The sequence below is a fragment of the Zootermopsis nevadensis genome, unplaced genomic scaffold (assembly GCF_977971745.1).
Source record: "Zootermopsis nevadensis isolate Lab colony 2312 unplaced genomic scaffold, Znev_1.0 Znev_ptg000021l, whole genome shotgun sequence".
Classification (NCBI taxonomy): Eukaryota; Metazoa; Arthropoda; class Insecta; order Blattodea; family Termopsidae; genus Zootermopsis; species Zootermopsis nevadensis.
Window position 1 is genome coordinate 22504798 of NW_028259153.1, and position 26189 is coordinate 22530986.

Here is a 26189-nt window from a genome sequence, read left to right on the forward strand (position 1 = left end):
TTACATAATTAATCACTGAGTTAAAATTAGATTTCTTACTGTTACCTTTATAGCAACAAAAATAATCAAATATCTGCGCGTGTTTCCCCCCCATAATCTGGAAAGCTTCAACGTAAATTATAGGCTCTCAGTTTATGCAAAGTCTAAGAATACCTGACCAATGCCTCTGTTATGACAGCAAATTTAAAATTACGCGAGTCTGCTTTGGTCCAAGAGCCATTGTTGAATTAAAAAGTTATGTAAATATCAACAAACTAAAACTTGGACAAATGAAGATGTCATTTGATGAAGTTATGTAAATGCGAAACATAGTCTTCACCTTCAGCCCTGATGATGGAGACAGTATGTTCCTCCGAAATATTGGCATCTACCAACGACTCTACGCGGCGCCAGAACCCAGAAGAATCCAATCATAATGGCACTGAACAGCGAAAAATCTAAGTGGCGTAATGAATGCAAATGATTTGTTTTCTGTAACGTGGCGTTAAAAGCGTGTATTTTTATGGCATGTCTTATATGGGGATGTTACACTTTTTCGTTTCCCTTTTTCGTTCCACTTTTTCGTTTCCCTTTTTCGTTCCACTTTTTTTGCCAAATGACCCTTCCTTATAGACGTATTTACGTAAAAAAACGTGAAGTTGTTGAAAGGGTTCTTTCAAGGTTGAGATTGTCCTGAGAAGTCATGGTTTTCGGCAGGCTTATTAATGAGTTATTTATGTTCACTGAAATGAAGATGGCGTAGTGTTACGTTATGGAAACTTCGAACAAAGTATGAAACTACCAATTTACTGCCAAGTCATCTTCTTGAACGGTGGCAACAGGTCGAAGCTGTCTGAATGTCGTAATAAAACGAATGGAAGGTAACGAACCAGAACCAGTCGCTCGGTAGTTCCCATAGAGGCCGCATGTGACGCTACTGAAGTGTCGCATTCAACCAAAACAGACGGGAATTCTGCTAATCATAACAGATATTTATGTGGTTGAAATGAGTGAGCGTAATACAGACGGTTTCAGCTTCAGTGCACGGAAAACAAAGTTTTGTGATGTTTCTCGAAGTGAGTGTTTCTCAAACAATGAAGTTCAAAAGAGTGTCAGGTGAGATGCGGTGAAGGCATTGTTGTTAGTACCAGATAAAATGATAATGTGTGTAGAAGAGAAAGTTTCTTTGGGGTGTGTATAAATCCACGGATAATGAATTTTGTTGTTTTCATATTTAGTACCCGGCTGTTGTAATTTATGTGCTGCTATGTTGTTAGGAGAACATTATTTTTGAATTTGTTTTCTTTTTTGACGTAAATACGTCTAAACGGAAGGGTCATTCGGCAAACAAGTGAAAGGAAAACGTGTAAGATCCATATCAACAATGTGTTAATATGGATCGACAACAATGGTCAGCTTGCGTGCATCGTTATATTACCTAGGAAACGTCATGTATTGTTGTAATTAAAGCTAATGCATAAACTTCCTTTCCGTATAGACGTATTTACGTCAGATTCTCCGGAACCGTGGTTCCACTGTCAACTTTTTCCCTTCAGTTTTCACTTTATGATTGCGTTTGCAAACTCAATCATCACTCTACTCTTTGATAACAATTCACACTTACATGTGCCCGTAAAGTGGACTATCATTTGAGCCTTGGCCGTGTTTATCTTATTATTTTAAACTCAAAATTGTTTTAGTCAGATACTTCGCTTTTACAGAATATATGAACCCACGCTTAACCAATGTTTTGATATGCGTTGGAGTCCAACTCTAATAATTACCCCACCTTTTGAATGGTTGAATAAACATCGCGTTTTAGACTGTCTGTTCATCTACAGGTCCACAGCGCGGATCATTTTGTGGTTAACAATTGACTGTTGCACGCAACGTTCTGATTGTCGTTGAAGCTGGAGTGTAAACAATGTAACAGGGTGCCTCACAACTTGAGTGTGCGTATTGGCGGTGTGGACAATGTAACAGGGTGCCTCAAAATATAGTTCACGATGGACTTGTTCTGTGAAGATACTCGGAACGATTCGGCGACAGCTCACGAGGATTCTTGGTTCCCAATCCGGTGGCCGCGACCAGAAGACGGCTGCCGTGTGGACGCTCTGAATGTCGTCATCGCTTCGTCTACAGGCTGTATCGCTGTTGTAGCAAATATATTCTTGCGAGCTGAAATTCGCAGGTAGGACAGATGTTATTTAACGGCGTCGTAATAAATATTTAGTTTAAGAATATAGCCTTTAATAGACGTTTAATGTATGTATATTTTAATTTACATATTAATTGTTTTTGTAAATTTTCATATTGAATTGAGAAAGATTGATTATTTAATGACACTCTATTAACTAGGTGCATGAAACTGGTCTCTAGCAGGCGTTTAATGTAAACACATTTTAATGCAATCGTAATATTTTATTGTAAATTAGGTCACTGGTCAGTGAAGATAATTTTGAGCTGAAAATTTAAGTGAGGTTTGCTGATTGCAAGGTTTTAGTAAAGTCCTTTATGTTCAAACTCAGCCAGTTTTCTGTTCATGGAACTTGTTGCTTAAGAGGTGAAAGAAATCGAAGTGCCTCTATTCTCAGAATTGCTGCCAAGACTGGGAAGCTACATCGCTTGTTTGTGAAAGAAAAAGAATATATAAATTTTATTTGCAAAAATAATGCTGAAATAGGTTATGTTACGATTAAAAACAAAAAAGAGTTGATTTTCGTAAACTTTGTCGCTAAGAAATTGACAGAGCTTGCAGACAAAGGCTGTTTACTTAAATGAAACACACTATTTCGTGTTGCTATGACAACCAAAGGACGTGCCGTAACACAGGCGTTTATTGGCTGGCTGTCTTTGCCGGCTTACGCACTGCAACAGCGCGGAACGATCTTAATTTGTTTTGGCCCTGAAACAAATGCTGGCTAGCGGTTAATTACTTATGAACGTTGATAATTAGCATTGCACGTGGTGTTGATGCTACGTCCTAGATTACCTGTTCCGTTCAGATGCACTTTTAATGAAGAGCTTCAATAATTTGCAGTCTTCAGCTAATATTAAGGTAATAAAATATATTATTAATAAGTGGGCGTGGCATTTAGCACGCATTGGTGAGTTAATTATAGCCAGAAATCACTTTAAAGACCTAGGCGTAAGCGAGGAGTATTTAATTATTTTCTGTTTATTTAACGGAACTGTCAATTGTGTGGAGTCCATAAAAACAGGGAATTGATTGGAATTAATTATATTCTTTATGCATAACTATTATTATCTTGTGAAGGAAGGTTATTTACCTGTGGATTAGTAACGTTACTAATTAACACAGTTAGAAAGTTACTGGTATTATTGTGATTTTATTATTACTCACGACAATTTGAATTATATCGGAAGACATTTTGTTTCTGAGATAAATTGTCATCTCGATACACAGCGTTGTTATTCAAGCAGATCACGCATTTGTTGTACTTGAGATGCAAAGTACGACAGATAAAACCTTGAGAACAATCCATAGAATTGCTGAAAGAAATAGAATAATGAGATAGACGTTCTGATTGGTTACAAAAGGAAAAAAAAGCCTGATATAGCAAAGCATGTGGACAGTATCCTTCCTCAACTTTTGTGTTAATTTGTCGATTTTCGTGAAAGCCATCACGGGCCTCGTGCCATTGCTACTCATTTAGGTGCCATGTTGATTTATCTTGGGTTCGAAGCCCAGCAAATTTTATACAGCACAAAGATACATACGCATTGTAATATGGGATATTAATTGTGTGTCTCTACATCTTTCTGGGGCATCTGTGTTTCTCTTATGTTTACGTGCCAATTTTGAAGGTTCTAAGTCAGTTTTAGGGAGATAATTTGAGGAAGGAAAGTGGATGAACGGAATTCGGGCAGGCGGAAAATAGGTCAGCCATTTTTTGTGTTAAAAGTCCAGACCTCCCGATCAGAAACACTTGCTCATACATTTCTGTCACGAGTTGCCTCAAGGACAAACCCTTGACTGCTTTAGTCGCTCCGTGTCGGCAAACCGGTTCAGCACCAGGAAAAGTAATGTTACAGCATTAATTGAGCCCTGGGGCCTGAAGTTTCAGGCACTTTGGAAAGATTTTGTCGCCTTTTCACAACCGAGAATGCGATTCTGTCCAGACGCTGATGTAAACAGCGATTATTTCATCTGTGTTCGTCTTCAATCCACAGACGTGACCGGTAATGTTAAATCGCCTCTTTTGCTGCAGATGGCGCCCGACGTGTGTTCAGCGGGGCTGCAGCACTCTCAGGGAGTTACTGTCAATACTGCTGCTTGTGGTTTACCTCACGGAGCTGGGGGACGCCATGTTAGGCCGCTGGGCCCTTCACGCCCTCCTCACTCCCGTGGCTTCTCTTCTGTCCTGGGTCCTTTGGCTGCCCCTGCTCCGTGTCCCTGACCTCTTGACCCTTCGTACTCTGAGTGCCACGGCGTGGTTGGCCTCCGGTGCCTGTAGGCTGCTCCGGGTGGCACAGCTGTTTAGCCTGCCACTGGACTGGAGCCACGTTCGCCCCCAAGCAGCGGCCTGGGCCGGTGTCCTCTGCCTCGCGATGGTCACTATTGAGCTGTACTCCATCTGCCGGGTGGTAAGTATAGTGTCTAAAGTTGGACACATCTGACGGTCCTTAGATACGGAGTGCCCAAAAGGATGTCTACACATTCAGTGAATTAAATAAAGACATTTCAAAACTAAACCATTACATAGGCGCTTAGTGGATTAGGTGTTAAAAATGGCCACCATCAGCTTCGTGGTACAGTTGACAGCGGCGAGCAGAGTTGGTGTTATTTATACATCTTTTTTTGGACACCCTGTATATGTGTAACATGCGTCAAGGTAATTATTAGTGAGGAATTAAAAATAAATGACGGAGCTTTGTATGTGAAATTTTATATAGAGATCCGTCCTAAAACACGACAAAAGCTTAAAAAAATTTGTTTTCTTGTGAGCTTTTCTTTGAAATTGGCCACAAGAAAAATGGTGGTCTTTCAGTATTATTACTCCAATAATTGTTGAAACGATTTATACACTCCTCCCTGTACATGTGACGATTTGTAAGCTTTTTGGAGGGATCAGGTAAAACCTGACATTTTATTCAGGGCACTGGTTCGTGTCTAATTTGAGGGAACACGGAGATGAAATTCTGCTTCTCGATGTTCTTGGTCAAAGTTCTGTTAGTGACACTTTGCTGCTGGGTTTGAAAGTGCTCCATGGTCACTGGCGACCAAAATTCAATCCACTTAGCGCACATTTTCGTTAGTTTGTGGTTTATTCAGTGATGGGCCTACGCTAATGAAGTCGACAAACACATCATTGACACCCCGTGGCATCAAAGAAGAACAAATTACGGGACAGTGCGACCTCGTATTGGTTGATTATTGACGAGTACACATGACTAAAGGTGATTTAGGAGGAAGTAGGTAGGCCATCTTAAAATTCGCCTGGAGAGATTGAGAAAAACCACGAAAAATGTGTTAGGATATTGGAACTGGATACCTCTCGGGTACGCGTCTGGAACAGGCGAGTGGCTAGGTTTATATTTCGGCGACTTCATCCCTGGGGAAAGAGACCCCTAGTGAATATTTGACAGGAGGTTCGGGGGGTGTTATGGAAGTACCAGAGAAGGGCTGCCAACATTTTCGTGATAATTCGTTTATATTTTATCATCTTCCTCTCATTCATACGCACAGTCCGTCACTAGCGCAGATAGCAAAGAGCTGTCATCATTGCTTTTGTCAGAGATGACTCATTATTTCACCGAAAGCGTGTTTTTTGCATATTCAGAACTTTTCCGTGTCTTCATATTCGTAATTCGTTCGTTTTATGCAATTAGCGAGGCTGTAGTCAAGAATGGACGCTCCAGAGCAATGCCCCAGTGTTTTTTTTAATTTCGGGGTGTTTCCGTAACACTTATTTTAAAAGAATTATGTCAAAAATTGGTGGAGTTGCGTATAGACGAAGGGGCGTAATAATATCGTCCCCTAGAATATTAAGTATTTTCTTAAGTTTCTAAAAGTTGCAACCTTTTGGAAACTTAAGAAAAATAAAAATAGAAAATAAATGTGGAAGGTCAGAATAAAATTTTTTTTTGTCGTAATAATATTAAAATGTCCGTACTTGTTACTCTTTAAGAACGAAATTAATTGAGAATGAAAACAAGGCAAACGAATATATTAATGCTCAAATAGACACAAAATAAACTACACGTAGAAAGTGACTCATGCAATGGCTTAATTTATATTCATGGATGAGTCACTGAAGTAAATATAATTATCATGGAAAGCTCTTAAATGTTGCATGCGCCTCATTTCGTCATAAATCACTCCTTTTTTTTTTTCCTTCCACCAAATAAAAAAAATAACTATGAAGCGTGTTTGTGCTGTTTAAATGTTATCGCCTTTGGCAACGGTTTCAAAATTGTAATTTAAAGACGATTTACCCGTCGTTAAACTTAACCAGTCAATAGGAACTTACTTTATTACAGAAGTACCTACTTAAAGCATGATTTAAGCCAGGGGTAAACAAACCACAACCTGCAAAACTATTCCGTTTATATTACTGTGGCAGTATTCAGATATTAGATTGGTGATTCCGTCTTTATTAATTTCTTAGTTATAAAACATTAGATAAAAAATGTTTTGTAACGGAAGGAGCCCACAGTATATTGATTTCGGGATGTTTTATGTCATAAGATTCTCTCATTGTTTGGTACAATAGTTGTTTCATTACAGAAATAAACCCAACGTCCGATATAGTATCCCTGTAACCTTTAAATAATGTCCAGATTAATTATTAATAGTTGAAGTTTTTACGTATTTTTATATATAGTCAGTGACCATATTTTTTTAGCAGTTTGAAGACTGTTGAACGAAAAAGTTTTATCGTGATATTCATTAATCATCCGACCGAATGGTTAGCAATTTTACCACAAATTCTGGAGGTTCCGGATTCGAGTATGTATCTAACCCTTTACAAGCCCGAAGTTCGTCTTCATAATATTTAAAAATTCAGACCGTACCGCACAGAAAACACCACGCTTTTCACTACAAGATCAGTTGGTTGACGCTGTTTGAGCAAATAATTACTGTCTATTCTGAAATGATACGAAACACATAGGCAAAATACAGAATTAATGATTGTTAAAGCGGTTGGTACATGCCGCTGGGCTCTAAATTGTTAAATCAGACCAGCAAAACACCTTTGTAACTCGTTGATGGAATATAGGTTAGGTTTGCTTCTGAGGACTCGTTCCCTCTCGGATACCAGCAATGGATAACTTCCACCCTCCATGGTGGGGCGTGTGTCAAATGGTATCTGAGAGTGAGAGCAGCTCTCTGGAGGCTTTGGCCCCCTCTGCTGCCGAAACAGGAAGCAGGTCCAAAATTATTAACTGCTGTATCATAAGTGGCACGGGACCGCTTGCTTACGCGAGTTGTCTTTCATTTTTTTTCCTACAGAATATATTTATGGGTTTCATATGACAGCGATAATTTCCCTGAACGGCATTAAAAAACTGATCATTGTATTTTTTTTTGTGACGCGTTGTGGTTTCATACTCGTCGCCGTGGTAAACTGAAAATTCACCAACTTGTTAAATTGTCGCCATGAAATGCATACTCCGAAACAGTGTGACAACCGTTGTTCAGACTTAATTTGCAGAGGTGGCTATGGCTCTTTAGCGCTGAACTTTACAATGGACCTGTGGGTTGAGCCACTCTGTTGAACAAACACGCTAACGGCGGTCCACTTCTGGGAGCCTACGCCAAGCGTGCTGCCGTTATATTACACTCTTAACCTGTAGTGAAAACGAGTAATCGAAACAGTTCATTAATATCCACCCACATAAACAAGTTTACTTCCCATTAGCTCCACTTTGAAGTTCAGAGGTTCGACTAAATAATATTTAAGAATTCAGTCCGTACCGCGAAGAAAACACTACACTTCACCATTACAAATGACAACTGGTTAACGCTGTTTAAGGAAATAATCGCTGTTTGCAGTGATAATCGTACAGAACCCATAAATATACTGTGTTGTCAAAATGCAGAGTTACTGGATCTAAAAGCAAGTGGTATAAATAGTTACCACCCCTTGAAGGGAAGTTTATAAGATCGCTCTTGCTGTAGGTCAGCTGGGTCGGTTAATCGATTAGTCGTTCGATAGATCGATAGGTGTGTGGGTTGCGCTAGTCTGTTTTTTCTTTAAAATGTTGAAAGGAAGGATTTGCTTTGCACCTGTATGAAATATGACTGTTGCAAATCGAACAATGAGGAAACATAGTTTGCTAATACCATCTATGATGTTGTGACGTCCATTCTGGTAGAAATTGACCGACGTTTCAGAGGCGTTTACTGCCTCCGTCATCAGGGCTATAAGTAAACTTATGTCTGAATATATGGTGAAGTATCCCAGACAAGAGTAATCTTCTTACACACCACCACAAGAACCAGAAATCTCAAGAAGGAATAATGTTTTGGATGAATTAAATATGTCTTGTAGGGTCTACCTTACTAGTCATGGTAAACTTTGATAAGTCCCTCAGACAGTTGGCAATATCCTACATAATGGATTTATACAAAAGTATGATTTTATGTTATTTAATAATTTCAGGTTTGTAATGGAGACCAAAAGTTGGAAATATCAGATGATGCAGATGAAACTTTGCAGAGTTATAAATATGCTACAGCCAATCTCTACTCCAAGGCAACTTTTTTCTGGCTCACACCATTGTTGTGGGTGGGCTACACCATCCCCCTGGAGCTGGAAGACCTTGGTCAGCTACCCAAGGAGGAGAGAACAGAGTATCAGTTTAAGAAGTTTCATGACATTTATACACGAGAAATGGTACTGTGTACATCTGCTTTACAAAATACCAGAATGAATATTATCAGATTTACGAAAAAGGCACATTTATAAGAAATTAATATGTAGCATAAAATGCATACCTCATTAAGATGTACTTCTTTTATTTGAAACAGATTTTGATGTGATGAATGTTTCATTAAATATGATCAAAAATATTTTCATAGTTTGTTCAGTATTACATCTGTAGTATGTATCTTTACAGCTGTAAGATTTTGTATGCAGTGAAGTAGAATGTAGGCTAATGAGCTATAAAGAATAACAAAGAAAGAATTTGGAAACAATGTGTCCTTCTTTGGAGCACACTTTTGCAGTCTTGCTTATGTCATGTGGGAAAAGGTGATATAAATTGTGAGGTTAGGTTAGCCAGATTTAAGCCTGTGGTTAACTGTTCGGCAGTATGCTAATGAAATTCACATAAATCTGGATTGACCATAGAAAGCAACGCAAAGATAATAATTTTAACATTGTCATAACAATAAACTTTGAGGTTAGGTTTACAAGTAAGTAAAACTCAGATGTTACTACATTAGGTTTTACCTGTTCTACTGCAGTTCCAAATAACTTTAATAACTATGTGTATTGCAGGTCACTGCAGCAAGAGGAGGACGCAAGGTTTCTCTGTGGTGGTGTTACTTTTGCAGCTGCTGGAAAATGTTTGCACTAGGTGGACTTTTCAAGCTGATGGGTGACTGTGTTGGGCTAGTGGGACCACTTGGGATTTCTGTAGTGATAAACTATGTAACCACTTTGAGAGATCCAGGCTTCATTCAGCCAGATTATCCCACCACATCTGAATTTCTGAGTGACGGATATGTGATGGGAGTCGTCGTGTTGGTGGCAGCACTGGCTCAAGGGACATTCTCGCAGAGTTCCACGCATCTTGTGAATGTTGAGGGCATTCATCTGAAGGGATCTCTGCAGGTATTTCCTTTTATGTATGGATACTTCATTGTAGGCCATTCCATTTTCAAAGGGATTTGTAATGCGAGATGTAAGGTAAGTTGTTTCAATGTTTACCATTTTTATTTATCCTGTTACCCTAGGCCCTGGTGTATGAAAAAGCTCTGAGACTGTGTGTGTGGAACATAGATGACCATAGGGAAGACTTGACCGCGCACCATGAAAATGAAAAACCTGAGAAAGTTAATGGTTCGCCCAGAAGAAGGAAAATGGAAGGACGCGAGTTCCAGTCGGCGCAGAACAAGTCAGATTTCTCCACTGATATGGGCACCATTACCAACCTCATGTCTGAGGATGCTTACAATGTCATGTCATTCTTCTGGATTGGTCACTACGTCTGGGCCATCCCACTCAAGGTAGTAGCCTATTTTACAAGCAGGTCATTGATGCAATTTCCTATAAATGCTAGAGATATTAAATATCTGGAAGGTCAGATATATGTATAAAAGTGCTGCATGAAAGCTGAAGTTGTTATGGTGTCTCAATACGATTAAGTTTTACCTGGCGATCAGCTTTTAATAGGCCTGAATTGATGTACAAGTGTGAGAGTCTAAAATGGTGAAACATCTTCTCAGCCTTTGAGGGCTGATTTATATTTTATGAGTTTGTTATGAGTGTTATGACTTATTTATTTTTTAATCCTCCTATTAAATGCTTAATATTTTAAAGAAATTCTGATACTGAAGACCAGATATTGTATTATCTGTAAGGTAGCTGTGTACCAATTTGGGGCATAGAATTGAATGTGTATGTGTCTGATGCCCAGATTGGTATTCTCATGTACCTACTCTACCAGAAGCTTGGGGTGAGTGCTATCACTGGGGCAGCATTCTGTATCGTTACCATGACCCCACTGCAGTTTCTGATTGGCAAGAAAATGTCTACCAACTCAAAAGCTATCACTGTAAGTGTAATGACAAACATCCTGCACATTCACACCACACCACACCACACCAGAAACAGTTTTTAAACATTTTTTGTGGGTTTTTATTTAAGAAACCTTTTCTTAATATATTTTTTATTATAACACACACATAACGCACACACGAGCATGATGTAATGAGGTTATGACTGTTTTTTTGTGCATGAATGATGAAGTTCTCAGTAATGACATTAGATGGCAGAATGTTCTATTTTCAAGTGCTGCCACCATTTATCAATTCTTATAAGTACTTCTAAAGTAGATTAAGGTTCAAAAGGGATAATGGTGAGGAAGAAAATTCGTAAGAGATAATGTGAAAGGAATTATTCCTTGGCAAATTTCATTGTTTTGTATTAAATAGATGTGAGTACTTTTTTTGCATATGGTTTCTTAGACTGAACTCAAACACCAGATTAATTAGACCAAAATAATTATTTTGCATTGCATGGCAAGGTTTAGTGCTGATTTCTGAGAAAGAAAGCTGTAACTCTTTCCTTACTTAGTATTCAGTAAGGGAAGTTTCTTTCTATTAATATATTTTCAAAGTAATGTGTAATTTATATTGCTGGGAAGGCTTAAACATTGATGTACGTCCTTCCTCACAATATTTTAACCAAATGGCTGGATTTTATGAAACTCAGCATGATGGTAATATAAGGTTCTTTTTTAGTGAAATAGTTTATACTTGTTATGATCTGACGCCATTAATTGTTACAGGATGTGAGTGACGAACGGCTACGTCAGATAAATGAGGTGCTGCAAGGAATCCGTCTTCTCAAGCTTTATGGGTGGGAGTGCTTGTATGGGGATCGAATCTTGCGTACACGTGCCAAAGAGCTGAAGCTCTTGGACAAGGATTCCTTCTACTGGGCCATAATGAGTAAGTCAGCACTCGTTAAATGTACACTATGTGCTTTTACAATCTTACAATTCTGTGTTTTATGAAAGCAGACCAACTAATGTTTTTCTTTTCCCTTTAGCATTCTTGACCCATGCTTCTTCGGTTCTGGTGACGCTAGTAACATTCGGTGTACATTTTCTGCTAGAGGAAGACTCGCTCACACCCGAGAATGTGTTCTCTGGCCTTGCACTGTTCAATCAACTGACTGTGCCACTCTTCATCTTCCCCATCACCGTACCCATCATCATTAGCGCCATGGTGAGTGGTCCCAGCACCAATTTACATCACACGTAGTCTACGTCCCATTGAACTCCACTTCACCTCTCACCGTTATCCACTCAGAACTTTTGTGTACATTTATTTCTTAGTAATCCTCAAACACTCGAATAAAAAAATGTTTTTGAACTAGACAGTAAGGGACTGAATGTGATAAATCTTGGTGTCGTGTATATTAATGATAAACGCCATCTGGAAAATACTGTGATCGAGTGTTGTTCATGTTCTCACAGGTGAGCACTCGTCGTCTGGAGAAATTCCTGGAACTGCCTGAAACTTCTAGTTCAATTCCAGCGTCCTCTGATTCTGATCAACAGCCAGAAGATGAAACAGCTGTTCCAGAGGTCACTGTTGTGTCGGAGACTTTCTCTGAGGTGTTAATAATTTAGTCACTTTCTCTTTTTATTTGTCCTTTGTATTAGTAACAATACGTGCAGTAATGGCAAATAGGAACCCAGAATTATAGTTGCTTAAGTCAGAAATGCAGGGAGGTCAAACACCATGACTAAATGACCTTATTCTGACCTGTCATTTTTGTAGAGACTTGTTGGGAGCAACGCATTACCACACGCAGAGGAGACTGAGAATGTGGGCAAAGAACGCGCCGAACGAGCTGACAGCGTATTTGGACTTGGCGACATCTTGGAACAAGAAGTTGAAGATGAAGGGACACTTGATGATGGAGCGGGAGACGAGGAGACTGTAGAAAGCATCGAGCCTGAAGCAGAAATGGCAGTCTCTGTTGACGGGGGCAGATTCTTCTGGAGTGCGGACTTTGGGAAACCTACGCTCAGCATTTCCAACATTGGCTTTCCTTCAGGTAGACACAAAAATATAAAGATAGGAATATTGCATTTGAGACAAAAAGGAACGAGAGGAGTTTCTACGCAGTCCGCGGTGACTGGGGAAATGACATTTTGTTTTTGTGTCTTGTCATCTTCATTTACGTCACATATGTTTTAACTGTCGTACTACAGACTGAATAGCGAGGATTTGATTCACGAGACAGGCAGGGACTCTATCTTTCGGATTGTGTAAGCTGTTATTCTAGTTTAAGGGCATAAATATACATTTCTGCTTAATCAAGGTTCTGCTTTAGAGAGATTTATTTTACTCCAGAAATTAATAGTTCATAGCCTATATGAATGTCCTACTTTTTTTACAGGGTTTGTACATTCTCTTTTAGTGAGGTTTTAGTGTATTTGTGACACAATATATTCTGTTACGAAAGGTGTATTTTTGATTTATTATAGGCAAGTTGACCATAATTGTTGGGCGTGTGGGCAGTGGAAAGACATCTTTGCTTTCCGCACTGCTCGGAGAAATGCACAAGGTTGAAGGGAAGGTCGGATGGGCGAGGTAAGAATGTGACGTGTGACGAAGATATTTTTTGAACTGATTTCTGGGTCCAGTGATCCTGAAATTGTCAGACGCAGTTCTTAAAGTCCTATGATTTTTTTGTTTTTCTTGAATTCAACAAGTTTAATCTATGATTTCTATTTTATTATATCGATATCAAATTTCTTCCTTTTGATTACTAACTTCAGTTTTGTAAACCAAAATAATTGAAACAGAGCTTGATCTCAGAAATGTAGGAGGGAGAAATTGTGTACAGTCGAAGCAAAATAATTAACATGAATGTTGTGTTGAACAAACCAGTCTCCAGTGCGCTGCTTCAGAGGAAGTTTTCACCACACTCCTTCCGACTCACGCTGCAGAACATCTGTGTATAAATTTTGATTCACAGTTTACCCCTGTGGGACAGACCTTCGATGAAAAGAAGGCGGCTAAATTCTGGGATGTTGCACCACTTCGTCTGGTGGATACTGAATGACATTAGAGAGGACTTTACAGCCTCTGTCATCAGGGCGATAAATAAGATCCTCTGAAATGTTGGTTACTAACTGCCAGGCTACGTGCTGCTACATATAGGTGGAACGACACAATTTCTCATACACGCATTTATTTTTCACACTTCTTTCAAAAAATGAATAAAAGTTGACTTACTTAAGAGTCACACTTCTCACTTTATTCTACAGTGGTTCTGTGATTGGATACGCTGCGCAGAAGCCATGGCTTTTGAATGCTACATTAAGGGAGAACATCCTGTTTGGGCAACCGTTTCGACCTCGTCGATACGGACGGGTCATCGCTGCCTGTTCTCTCCAGCCTGATATTGACATTCTGCCTGGCAAAGATCTTACTGAGATTGGAGAGAAAGGCATCAACCTGTCAGGAGGACAGAAACAGCGCATAGCCGTTGCTCGTGCCCTTTATTCTCAAGCAAATGTTGTCATCTTGGTGAGTGACCGTCAACCTGAACTTTTTCTAATCGGATGTTTTCGTAACAAATTCCCAGATCTGTCACAGTGAAATCAGAGCAATATATATATATGATGTCTGTACCATTAGTGGCAGTGTTCTGCGATAATGTTGCAGGATGATCCGCTGTCAGCACTGGATTATCAGGTGGGACAGAAAGTATTTGATTATGGAATTAGAAAACTGCTTCTGCGGCAGAAGAGAACTGTAATTCTCGTGACGCACCGTCTTCAGCTGCTTGCACATGCACATCAGGTATATTAAACTTCATTGTCATATGCACACCTTGTTCTTAGATAAAACACGAATAAACAAACAAACAAACAAACAAACAAACAAACAACAGATGACCAGTTAGGCTTGTGTAAATAACAGGATGTCTAGAAAGAAACTCTGCTCTTTTGTTACTTCGGAACTGAAACAAGAAAAGACTTCAGTCAAAGTTATAAATATTAAAGTTGGTAATTGTTCCACTGAAAATATATATTTGCCACTGTTGGAGAGCATGAAAATACATTTGAGTCTGTGAATAAATTGTTAAAATGTCACTTTTTCTGCTACCGGTGGGCAGATCATTGCTCTAGAAAATGGGACCGTGAGGGCTCAAGGATCTCTGACAGAGATTGAAGCGAGTGATAGAGCGCTTGTTCACAATTGGCGAACCATGATGTCGAGAGAAGCTTTGGAAGAGAGGAGGAATGCTCGCGGTGAGGCCGCTCGTGAACGATGGCAGCTATTAAAGCTTGTGTCTCGCATTGGAGTGCAGCTCAAGCAGCGCAATGTAGCGGATGGAACTTGGCAGACGGACGAAGAGGCTCATGTGGTGAGAAAGTAGCAAGAATTTATTGAAGATTTGAGGTTTTCACAGTGGCGAAGATGTCGATGTTGGTTTTCTGGTTTGTGTAGGTAGATAGAACCATTTTAGAGGAATATACTGTCTTCATCTTCAGTGTTAAGGTGAGGTTTTTTGGGTAGTTGGTGGTTAATATGGAGTTTGGAGAAGGTATAAACTAGGAGAAATTGGCCAATCAGAGGGCAAGGAATGATGAGGACATGCGTCTAGGCCAATTTGAAGGCCTCATACAGAGAATCAAAGAGGAAAGACTGCAACAACAAGAATTTATTTATTTTTTATTAGTTTCATTTACTCATTGAATACAAGGCTCAGTAGGTCCATAGACTTTCTGGAAATGTTGTCAAAGAGTACAATTTATTCCCCAGCTTAGTTGCTTTACTGATTCAGTTATTTCTTTTTTGAAACAGGTCAGGAAAAAATTTGTTTTATACATTCTTCTGAAAGGTTGAAATGTCAAGAAAATGGTTACAGTACCCAAAATTGACTCTTTGGGTTTCTCAAGTGTCAGTATGAAATGCGCATGATTTGTATTTTGCAGTCACACTGAATTTTCAAAGACTTATAATACAACAAAAATTAAATGTTACAAATGTTTGAAGTCATATATTTTGTAATAATTTTTGAGAGGTATTAATTAAAAAATGTGGATATCTGCATGATGTCTGTAATTAATAATAATTTTTTTTTTACGTGCAGTATGAAAACTGTGACGCAGTTGAAGTTCCATTGAACCTTATATTTGAATTAGATGAACCTCTGAGAATCTCATGCTTACCGTAATACTGGAAAGTGGTTCAGTAATGATATTATTGACACGCACTGAATTTGTTCAGACTCCTCTGACATTCCTACCACTCCGCCGGCGTCGGGGCACATTCTCCGGATCCCGTTATTTTACTCACGATCTTCTGTTACCAACTGATGAATGTGAGGACGAGTTCTTGGAACGGGCAGGGCGAACGAGTAGTGGATGTGGGCGTCCATCACTGCGCCACCGGAGCAGGGCCGCCACAACTACAGAGGCACCCGATGCAACTCAACAACAGACGTCTCTGCTAAGGGCCTGTTCCCTTCAAGCTGGCCGTTCTGTGGTACATGGTGACTCGTGTGTCAAGAGGGGTGCACACCCGCCCACCATAGTACGACAGTATTCGTCTCCAAGTATGCAGAACTCACCAGATATACACTGCAGGTTCTGTCAGACTTCTCTTGAAATAATCGCAGATGTAATCATTCATATACGGGCATTCTGGTGCCTGTGTGTACCAGCCAGCCACTTTACAGTAGGACATGAGGTTTACGTAAACATAAATGTGAGAGGGTAAAACACTTCTCCTTCTCCTCCTTCTCCTCCTTCTCCTCCTTCTCCTCCTCCTTTTTCTTCTTCTTCTGCTGTCCGTATTCGGTCCATGGCCTCCTCAATTCTCCTCTTCCGTTCAGTCCTCTGTTAGGTCTGTCTGTCCGAGGCTTTGATCGAGGTTTCGAAACGTCTTCCTTTTCACGGTGCAAGGTTGTTAGCCTTGCGACCAACCCCCAACCTGGAGGACCAGGGTACCTGTCTTAGTCTGACCTCTCCCCCTCGACCAATCTGGCTAGGGAGGCCCTACCAGTAGCTCTTGGGGTCACTGAGGTACTCAAGTCCCTCCACCATGACAAGGTGCAGGTACCGTTAATTGGGGAGGGTAAAACACTGTTCTTTTTAAGTATGCAACAAAAGCCTGACCTGAGCACATAAGTTGTTTAGTAGCAACTTAACCATGAAAGGGTTAATGAGTAAAATGATGAAGTTTATGAACTTAATTCTGCCTGACTTAGTTTTTGAGGTAGATTCAGAAATAGAAACTTGGGTCACTGTCTTTAAGAGCATTGTAGTGAATTTATTAACCTAACATGATTGGCAGTATTCAGTTATGAAGTAGATTTGTAACTTATGTTTTTGCCAGAATTTTGCCCTTTGAGGTTATCAGGTTAATTGCGACTTCCCTGTGCCATGAGAATCGACAATTTAAGTTCTCTTACTAGTGACTTTATTATTCAGCAAGAGCACACTGGATGGAAGAATTGGTACTGCATCTTGCGTCTTATTATTATATGATAAATTGCCCGGTGTTGTCACGCAGGTCCCGAGCGCTTACGGGCTTGGGCAACTCCGGTCAACCGGTCGGTTTGCTGCGCCGCATCCTTTCCATTCAGTCACAGAGGTTAGTATCAGTCTGTTGTTTCTCTGGTAAAATCAAAACAATGACCTTTTTTAAATACAAAAAAAATAACTGAGTCGTTACTAGTGCCAAAAAAAGAAAAATGTTACCAAATATCTTAACCCCTTATTTAGTAATAACAAATATTCATGGGCACAGTGAAAGGCCAGGAATTACTGTTATTAACGTAAGTGGTACATATACTTACCATTGGATTTTAAAGGATTAAAAAATTGTTAATCAATCATTTTCAGAGGTGGGTGTTCATATTTACTCTGTTAGCCCAGCTAACGCTGACAAACGAGAAATACTTCTGCCTCACTTTTTTGGTTCATCTGTGTTCTGTACGCTGGAACGCAGCTGAACTGATCAGGTAGCCAGCTCCAGCCATCCAGGCATTGTTAATTGAGGCTTACTCTCACAGCAGATAACAAAATAATGAAAGTGAATTAAAGCACAATTGTAATTTTTGTAATACATAAGCACACTTTTTTTTTGTAGGTCTGTGCGTGACACCTGCAACAGCACACGTGAGAAGAACATGCTGAAACGTCTTGTATCTTCATCGTCAAGCAGGTAATATCATTTCATCTCAATTGTGGTCTCTGGTTTGTGGCCACATGTCATCTTGTGGGTACTTACCAATTTATTGGAGGGATGTATTGAACCGTGAAGATGGAGGCGATGCAGCATCACAAGAAAGAAGATTACAGATGATATCTTCAGTGCCATGAGAACCTCAAATCAGAAATCCGCCATGTTTTAGTTAAGTATTCCAGAATTTTATTGAAGGTTTTATTATTTTTACAAATTGTTGATCCTTCTGATTTATGCTGTGTTGCAATCTTTATATGGTATTTGAGGTTTCCATGGCAGCGCAGATGTCAGTTTTGGTCTTACGGGTTCAGTCCAGAAGATTAAAGCAGTATGTTCCTCTAAACATTGATATCTATCTACAAATCCACATGTTATTACAACCCACAAGACCAGCTTAGAATTATGTGCTTTTATATTTTCATTTGTTTTGTCCATTAAGATTTTAATTGTAAAGGGGACATAGGTACTTTATATTACATTTTTTTACCAAACGTAATTACTGAAGCTTTATCAAATGCGCAATTTTCTTTGAACCAGGTCAGGCAGTGTTACAGCAGTTGCGATGTCAGACCGTGAGAAACTGAAACGGCTCCCCTCCGTTGCATCAGGAACTAGTGATGACATCGATGATGATGACCCATGTAAGTAATTTCTTGTGTGTGCCCTTTTATAATATAAAGTCTTCTAGTTTGTAATGCTGCTTCCATCTTCATGGTGAAAGTAACAGCTGATTGTTTTTCTTTAAATAGATCTATTAGGTTCCTGTGAAACATAAGGAGCTTCTTTCAGTTACATAATAATAATAATAATAATCTGTGGCGTAACAGCCCTCTGAGAGCCAAAGCCGACTAGCTGGCCGCTGGCCTCACGTTCACATGCCTAAGCAGAGGTGAACGATCATCTGACCAGATATAGGGTGACGTGTAGTCAGCATGACGAACCCCCAGCCATCGCTAGTTTTCATGACCGGATTACGCTACTGATCGTAGCTCCCCAATTTCCTCACGACGCTGGGTTGGCACCGGTCCCATACACCGGTCGAAAGCTCACGAGAAAATTTCTTCTCCCCCGAGACTTGAACCAGCGCGCATTCTGTATCACCGGTCCGAAGCGTGATGCCTCAGACTGCGCGGCTACGGCGCAGAACCTTTCAGTTACATACTGTGTTAAGACATAGAAGTCTATGCGTTATATGTAGATAATCGTGAAAACATGAAATTTTACATACGCCTACTTTTGTACGTGAAGTTAAGGCTGTGAGTTGTAACGTGCCACTGTTATTGCCGTAGATGATGAAGTGGTGGATGCTCATACTGGGCAACTGATATCAGAAGAGCGTGAATATGGGAAGATTCCCAAGAGAATTTATCTTGAGTATCTGTGGGCCTGTTCAGTGTGCGTGGGGACTAGTTACCTGGTGTCTGCGGTTGGCTGGCAGGGTCTGCGTGTCTACACAGACTACTGGCTGAACCAGTGGACAAACAGTGGGAACAGAACTGACGTCAGCACAGATTCTGATACGCAAGAGAATGAGGTGAGGAAAGAGCCTAGCCAATGGAAAAAAAATAATACGCTGGTTGTCTAATGGTTTGAGGCAATGTCTGATTGATTATACCATTGTTATTTTGGACCTTGTTCGTCGCATGTGGTATATTTAATATACGTGATGTTTCAGGAGTTTGGGCGTACTTTTATCTTCAGGTGATTGGTTGTGATACTCAGGGCTTGAGAAATACAATTGCCCACTCACCTGAGGTGAGTTTATTTTGCAAGTTGATGAGTTGAAATTTATGATAATCATTTGTACTAATGGAGTTATGGTTATTCCATTTTTAATTGGTGTTAATTTGTTGGAAAATGTGTTTCCAAATATTTCCTTTCATGCCACAAATAGTGTTGCCAAATACATTAAAGTGAAAATGGCTTAAATGTGTTTATATAAATAAATGAACAGGTTGCAGTACTTTTAAAAATTTTATGTTTTGATATTGTGTCACTGATTATGTTTATTTGGAGAGTTGTTTCCGTAGACGTTCCAATGGCAATATATTAAAATGCTGTATCTTTATTGATGAAAGGTTAAAAGTTAATAACAGGCTTTAAGAATGGTATTCATTAATTCATTTATGGTTCTTTTCAAATATTTGTGTTGCCAATTAATATTTATTTGGCAAGGGCTACTTGGTACAATTTTTCAAACCCTGATTATACTTACAATTGTTTATTAGTTTTATGTTCAAGATCGATAAAAGTTCCAGGTATCAAACCTGCAACCCTTTGACTACTACTAATATAGTAAACAAGGTCGCTCTGTAAGATTTCATGTTCTCACTCCAGTTTTAAAAATTAAAGGAAATTGTACCCGAGTGTGTTGTGTGTAAAGATATATGGACTTCAGAAGATTAAAACAGATGACCATGTTACTGCAGATGACGTATTATCTGCTAGTCTATGGAGCACTTTCTGTGGCATCTATACTGCTGTCCCTACTATCGAACAGTATCGGACAGTATGCCGGAGCACTAGCACGACACGTGCTCCATGACCGTATGCTGCACAACATCCTTCGCTGTCCAGTACGCTTCTTTGAATCTACACCTGTTGGCCGTATCATTAACCGCTTTTCTACTGACATGAGCGTCATTGACAAGGTATCCTAACAATATGTTATTTTATAAATTTCTTGACTATATTTAGAGAATGTAAGAAAATTATAACCTGTAGAGTGTTTTGAAGTATGATTCAGGTGGATAAATGTGTGTCGGAAGACCTATGAGAAGATAGATTTATCGAACGAGATTTTATTTGCGTTAAAAACCAGATGTTTGAATTTATTTTTGACCGTGAATTATTTAAATAACACAAAATAAATGAAATTATATTTATATTTACAGAAAATTGCAACATCAATTCAGAGACTGCTCCAGTTTCTACTGCTGTGCTTCTCAGCTATAATTTTGAATGCGGTTGTGACGCCCTGGTTTCTCATTCCTGCTGTTCCGACCTGCGTAGTGTACTTTGTGACGCAGCGTTTCTACAGATGTTCATCAAGGTTAGTGACATCTTATAGAAACTCAGATACGATGCACATTATCTCGGCTCATAACGCATCCGGCTAAAATTCAAGCGTCTCTTTCTCTCTTCTGCTATCTTGATTTAGGATTTTCATTACTTTCCGCGGTCTCGCTAGTCACATGCCAGACTGATAGTACCACAGTAAGAGGTCTTTGAAAATATGCAGATTTTTTTTATGATAAATTTTTTTGGAATGGTAAACAAGAACATGACAGCTGTGTGAAATTCAGCTCTCAATTTGACGGCGGTAACCAATGGACTACTGGGTTTAGGTAATGAAAATTTGAGTAAAAATAATTGTCCACCCTGGGGCAGTAATGGTATTAGCATTTTGTTTATGGTGAACCTGTTGTGAATGTGACAGGGAACTGCAGAGACTAGACAGCATTACCAGATCTCCCATATTATCGCACTTCTCGGAAACGCTGGGTGGTCTAACCACTATCCGCGCCTTCGGTCACCAGAGACGCTTCAAGAGCCTCCTGTTCGACAAGACTGACACTCACACCAACGCATTTCTCATTATGAATACCAGCAACAGATGGCTTGGCGTTGCTCTGGTTTGTACTGTTCAGTTTTCTCGGTGTTTCGTGTTGCTTGTTTTATTTTATTTTCTGTTAGTTTCTTATCGCACGAACAAGTGGATATGTTTGAATGAATGAAGACAGGCGTACAGCCAATTTTAAAAAAAATTATTATGTTTATTAAATATATTTCAGATGTGTCCCTCTAACACGTGCTTCTAATGGGCTTTCAGAGTCCGGTTTGTATTGAACACTGTCTTTCTCATGACAGGACTACTTGGGTGGTGTAATAGTGTTCATGTCGGTGGTAGCAGCTCTGCTGACGGTGAGAATGAGTCCAGATGTCACATCGTCGCTTGTGGGACTGGCAGTCAATTACACGTTGCTGATTCCTATCTACCTGAATTGGGTGGTGAAGTTCCTTGCAGACATGGAGATGTATATGGGCGCAGTGGAGAGAGTGCAGCAGTATGCCCTCACCCCAACGGAGGATTATCGTCTTCAGGGTATGTCAGGAAAATTACTTTTTCTTAATCAAATCAATCTTCAGTGTTCGATATAATTAATTACATGGAACTGGGTCTTTCTTGGATAACTGTTTGCTGATTGAGGAATTTATTTCTTTTTTGAAACACAAAAATTCATTACTGTTTTCATAAAAGGGTTCCATTTGACCCGTCCCTGAACAAATTAAATCCGAAGCGAATCTTCGTAACTTGCCTCTCGAAATTAAAAAGTGCTACCTTGAGAGGGCGGCCGGGGCGTGATGCTTACCACTCACCCCCATCTAGTGCTGAGGTTAAGAATGAGTAGGAGCTATACTTTGTCTCCCCCCGAAGTGCCTACGTGGCGTACAGTGGGACAGTTTTACTTTTACTTAAAAACTTCACATTTTGGGCATGGAATCAGAACGAAACCAGATACAATGTTATATTTTTTTTTACAGGGATTACAGTACCAAGAGCGTGGCCTCAGAATGGCAACATTGTTTTTGAAGAAGTTTCTTTACGTTATGATACGAGTCGAGGACCGGTAATATCAAATCTTAATCTGCATATACTCGCTGGACAAAAGGTGATTAGTGTTCATTTCATGTATGTTGCTTGCAGCCTTACCGTTGGCTTGAAGTCGTTATTGAAGAAAACAAATAAATAGTGAATTGCTGATCTTCAATACTGGATCAATATCATAACCTGCATATGCGGAAAAGGCAATATTTCATTTTATTTTTGTTATAAAAATCTAATCTTTGAAGTAGGAAATTCTTGAAGATTTCTGTCTTCTGGGTTGGTTGTGCCGTGTAGTCTGGTCGATGTTAACATACTGAATATATTCATATATATATTCGCCCTGATGACAGAGGCAGTATGACCCCTGAAACGTTGGTAAACATCTACCATACTACGCAGCGCAACACCCAGAAGACAGAAATCTTAATATAATTCTGCATCTTGAATAAGAACTGAAAATTCATTTGAGTTATTCAGACGGTGTAACCATTCTTGCTTTACCGATAGGTTGGGATCTGCGGGCGAACTGGCAGCGGAAAGTCTTCACTTGTGATGTCGCTGTTCCATATGGTGGAAGTGTTTGAAGGAAAAATTCTCATCGACGGTATTGACATAAAATTAGTCCCACTGCAGGTTCTCAGGTCTCGTCTCTCTGTCATCCCACAAGACGTCATCATGTTCAGTGGGACCATTAGGTACACACAACACGCGTCTGGGCTGTATGTATACAACCTAATGAGATCGCGCGGTAATTGTGGGTTGCCGCTAAACTTGAATTCTGAACCCATCCTGATTTTATATTGACATTAAGAGAAAACAAAAATGTGGATTGGTTTACTAATTGTTTTTGGAAACACTGATTTATTGAAGAATTGAAGAGTTCAAAGATGGCTAATGTTTATATGTGACTGTTTACTCATTAAAAAAAATGTAATAACATAAATTTGAAAAAAAAATTAACCTAAAATTAACCTGAAAATTATTATATTTCTGATTCGTGTAAGATTTGATGTTAAACTTACGCTAGGGCTAAATGATATTTTTTTTTGTCTGTGTAATATTGCTTTTCCTTCTTCGAAAATCACTCGCAAACAAATTTTTGTAAATGTTTGTATCCTGCAGAGAAAATTTGGATCCTCAGTCTCTGTACACGGACGTGGAACTTTGGAAGAGTTTGGAACTCGCTCAACTGAAAGATGTTGTTAGTTCTCTTCCTGAATGCTTAGGTAAGTTAACTAACGAGAGTCGAAATGTATTCGTAATGAATTTTTACAAATTTGTATTTGTTTCGTGATCCTGATATTCATTTATTTTATTTTCAAATATTTTGTCTTGTACATCTTAATAATGTTTTATTAGACTGACTTAACTGAAATTAAGTTTTCCTGACATCTTTTGATGTGGAATATCACATTTCATTGAAAAGGGATAACTGCGTAAACTGTCGTCGGGTACTTAAAGTAGTCGCGGGTGAATGGGTAAGTCTTCTGTAGTGGACCACCGGTCTAAATTCTGGAGTTCTTTCAGATGCAGAGGTACGGGAGGGTGGGAGTAATCTTAGTGCAGGTGAGCGCCAGTTATTCTGCCTCGCTCGGGCGATACTTCACGATGCCGCTTGCCTCGTGATGGATGAAGCTACCAGTTCAGTGGATCCTGGTACTGAAAAGTCATTACTGGCAGCTGCTACCAGGGCGTTTGCCGGCAAAACTGTCATCACCATCGCGGTAAGTACGGATCGACACCAAATTTGGGAAGATCGTAACAGAATTTGAAGTTTTCGGTTGGTTTTATTACATCATGGGCTTTGATGCTGATGGAGATGATCATGTAGGGATTTCTTGATCAATTGAACATTTGTTGATGCTGTGTACCAGAGATTTAGTTTAATCATTTTGGAATAAATTATTACTTTGAGTTGTCTGACTTATCTTGTAAGAGAAAGAATTAAATTAAATTAAGGCTCTGTTATGAACTGGCTTTTTACATTGCCATTGGTTTCAGAATACATGAGAATATAAATTTATAAAAAATATTTGGTAGACTAAAATCACCACGGTTCTGTGAAGATGGAAGTAAACCCCAGAGCCGATATCCAGCCATTGGCACGTAATACAGTTTTTTAAATCTCCTAACCTTCTACCATCTGAGCCGCCGTAGCTCAGTCGGTATAGTGACTGGCTATGGACTGGGCGACCGGGGTTCAATCCCCGACGGGGGCAGAGGATTTTTCCTCTAGCCTCTGCGTCCAGACTGGCTCTGGGGCCCACCCAGCCTCCTCTACAATGGGTACCGGGGTCCTTTCCCGGTGGTAAAGCGCGACTTGGGCATGACGCTAACCACTCACCCCATCTAGTGCTGAGGTGAAGAATTAGTAGGAGCTATACCGCCTCTCCCCCCCAAGTGCCTACATGGCGTATAGTGGGACAGCTTTACTTTTGAACCTTGTCTCAGGTAGACAACAGTATTCAACGTAATTTTGGTAAAATTAAACTTCTTATTGGCTTATTATTTTTCTATGTGTAGAGTTTTGTAAAACTCTTGTGTTCTAGCACCGTCTACCTACATTACTGGATTGTGATCGAATTCTGGTGCTGGAGTCAGGAAGAATCATGGAGGACGGAACTCCCGCTCAATTACGACATCGCTCTATGGGAATTTTCTCGTCCATGTTGCGGGCTTCCCAGGAGGGGGTCCCCTAGATGAAAGATGGGCAGGAATTACAGAGAATTGATAATTATAAATAAAAGACAGGGAAAATATAGTAATTTAAATAATATTTAAGACCCACTACGCGCAGAATACATAATTCATAACAACACTTATACTTGCCAAGGTACCTTTTTAATATATCTGAGGTGTTTCTTATGTGAAATGACTGATAAAATATTCACAAGGAAATATCTGGTATGGTAGAAATACTGTTATACAGCGTGTTTCAAAAGTAGCTTTAAAACTTGAGGGCGAGATATTGGTGGACTGATAGGAAAAAAATATAATTTCAGAACATAGAAATGTAGTCAAACACTTCAAGTTTCATATCCATCGGATTTTTATGGCTCAACGTGACTTCCATTTGTTATCCGGCGGACGTCCCATCTGTAGTCGATATCTTGCCACACGCGGTGTAGCATCTCCGGTGTCACTTCAGCAACTGCAGCGGTATAGATTAATTTTGTGCGTGTAGGAATACCAAAATTTTTTTAACTCAGTACATGTGAAAACGTAGCTTCTAAATTATGGGTTCTGATAACAATTTTCTTGAACAAAATCCAGTAATTAGCGAGATGTTTGACACTGAGTAATTTTTCGGTATTAGATTTACTATTTGCTCACGTCTCTAAAAATTTTCGTCAGTGAGATGCATCGTACGTCTTGATTTGACGTCCTTCATTAAGCTGAACTTTAGCTTACAGCACAATTATTGTTACTACACCAAAAAATTTTGCTACTTAAATGAGTAGCTCATAAAATTAATTGATATTTTTAAGGATAATTAACCCCTGTGTTTATTATATTTGAAAAAAAACAACAACTGGAAAGCAGATTATATGTATTTTAAGGTTATGGTAATCATAACTCCATCTGTGTATATTATTGACTTTTATGATAATAAATGTTATCAATATAAAAATAAATTATCACCACCTGGAATTTAAATTCCCCCCCCCCCCCCATCTGAAAAAC

The 26189-nt window shown here is 39.4% G+C and overlaps 1 protein-coding gene across 1 annotated transcript; it reads left to right on the top strand.

Annotated features, from left to right (window-relative positions):
• Window positions 1-425: 425 nt before the first annotated feature.
• Sur (Sulfonylurea receptor) lies at window positions 426-26140 on the top strand. The gene is made up of 29 exons (XM_087353114.1): window positions 426-1170; window positions 1821-2170; window positions 4212-4587; window positions 8610-8843; window positions 9450-9785; window positions 9908-10180; window positions 10591-10728; window positions 11464-11626; window positions 11727-11905; window positions 12157-12297; window positions 12464-12743; window positions 13177-13282; window positions 13963-14224; window positions 14363-14500; window positions 14817-15068; window positions 15935-16293; window positions 17222-17302; window positions 17801-17875; window positions 18434-18537; window positions 19186-19430; window positions 20326-20547; window positions 20791-20948; window positions 21336-21531; window positions 21767-22001; window positions 22442-22569; window positions 23013-23200; window positions 23628-23731; window positions 24033-24229; window positions 25055-26140. The coding sequence occupies exons 2-29, from the start codon at window positions 1986-1988 to the stop codon at window positions 25202-25204; spliced, it is 5505 nt and encodes a 1834-aa protein (XP_087209240.1). The 5' UTR covers window positions 426-1170; window positions 1821-1985; the 3' UTR covers window positions 25205-26140.
• The last annotated feature ends 49 nt before the right edge of the window (window positions 26141-26189 follow it).

Coding starts and splice junctions, on each gene's coding strand:
- Sur (XM_087353114.1), top strand. CDS start 1,986: ATGGACTTGTTCTGTGAAGATACTCGGAACGATTCGGCGACAGCTCAC. Junction 10,181..10,590: donor TCTGGGCCATCCCACTCAAG/GTAGTAGCCTAT, acceptor TCTGATGCCCAG/ATTGGTATTCTCATGTACCT. Junction 10,729..11,463: donor CCAACTCAAAAGCTATCACT/GTAAGTGTAATG, acceptor TAATTGTTACAG/GATGTGAGTGACGAACGGCT.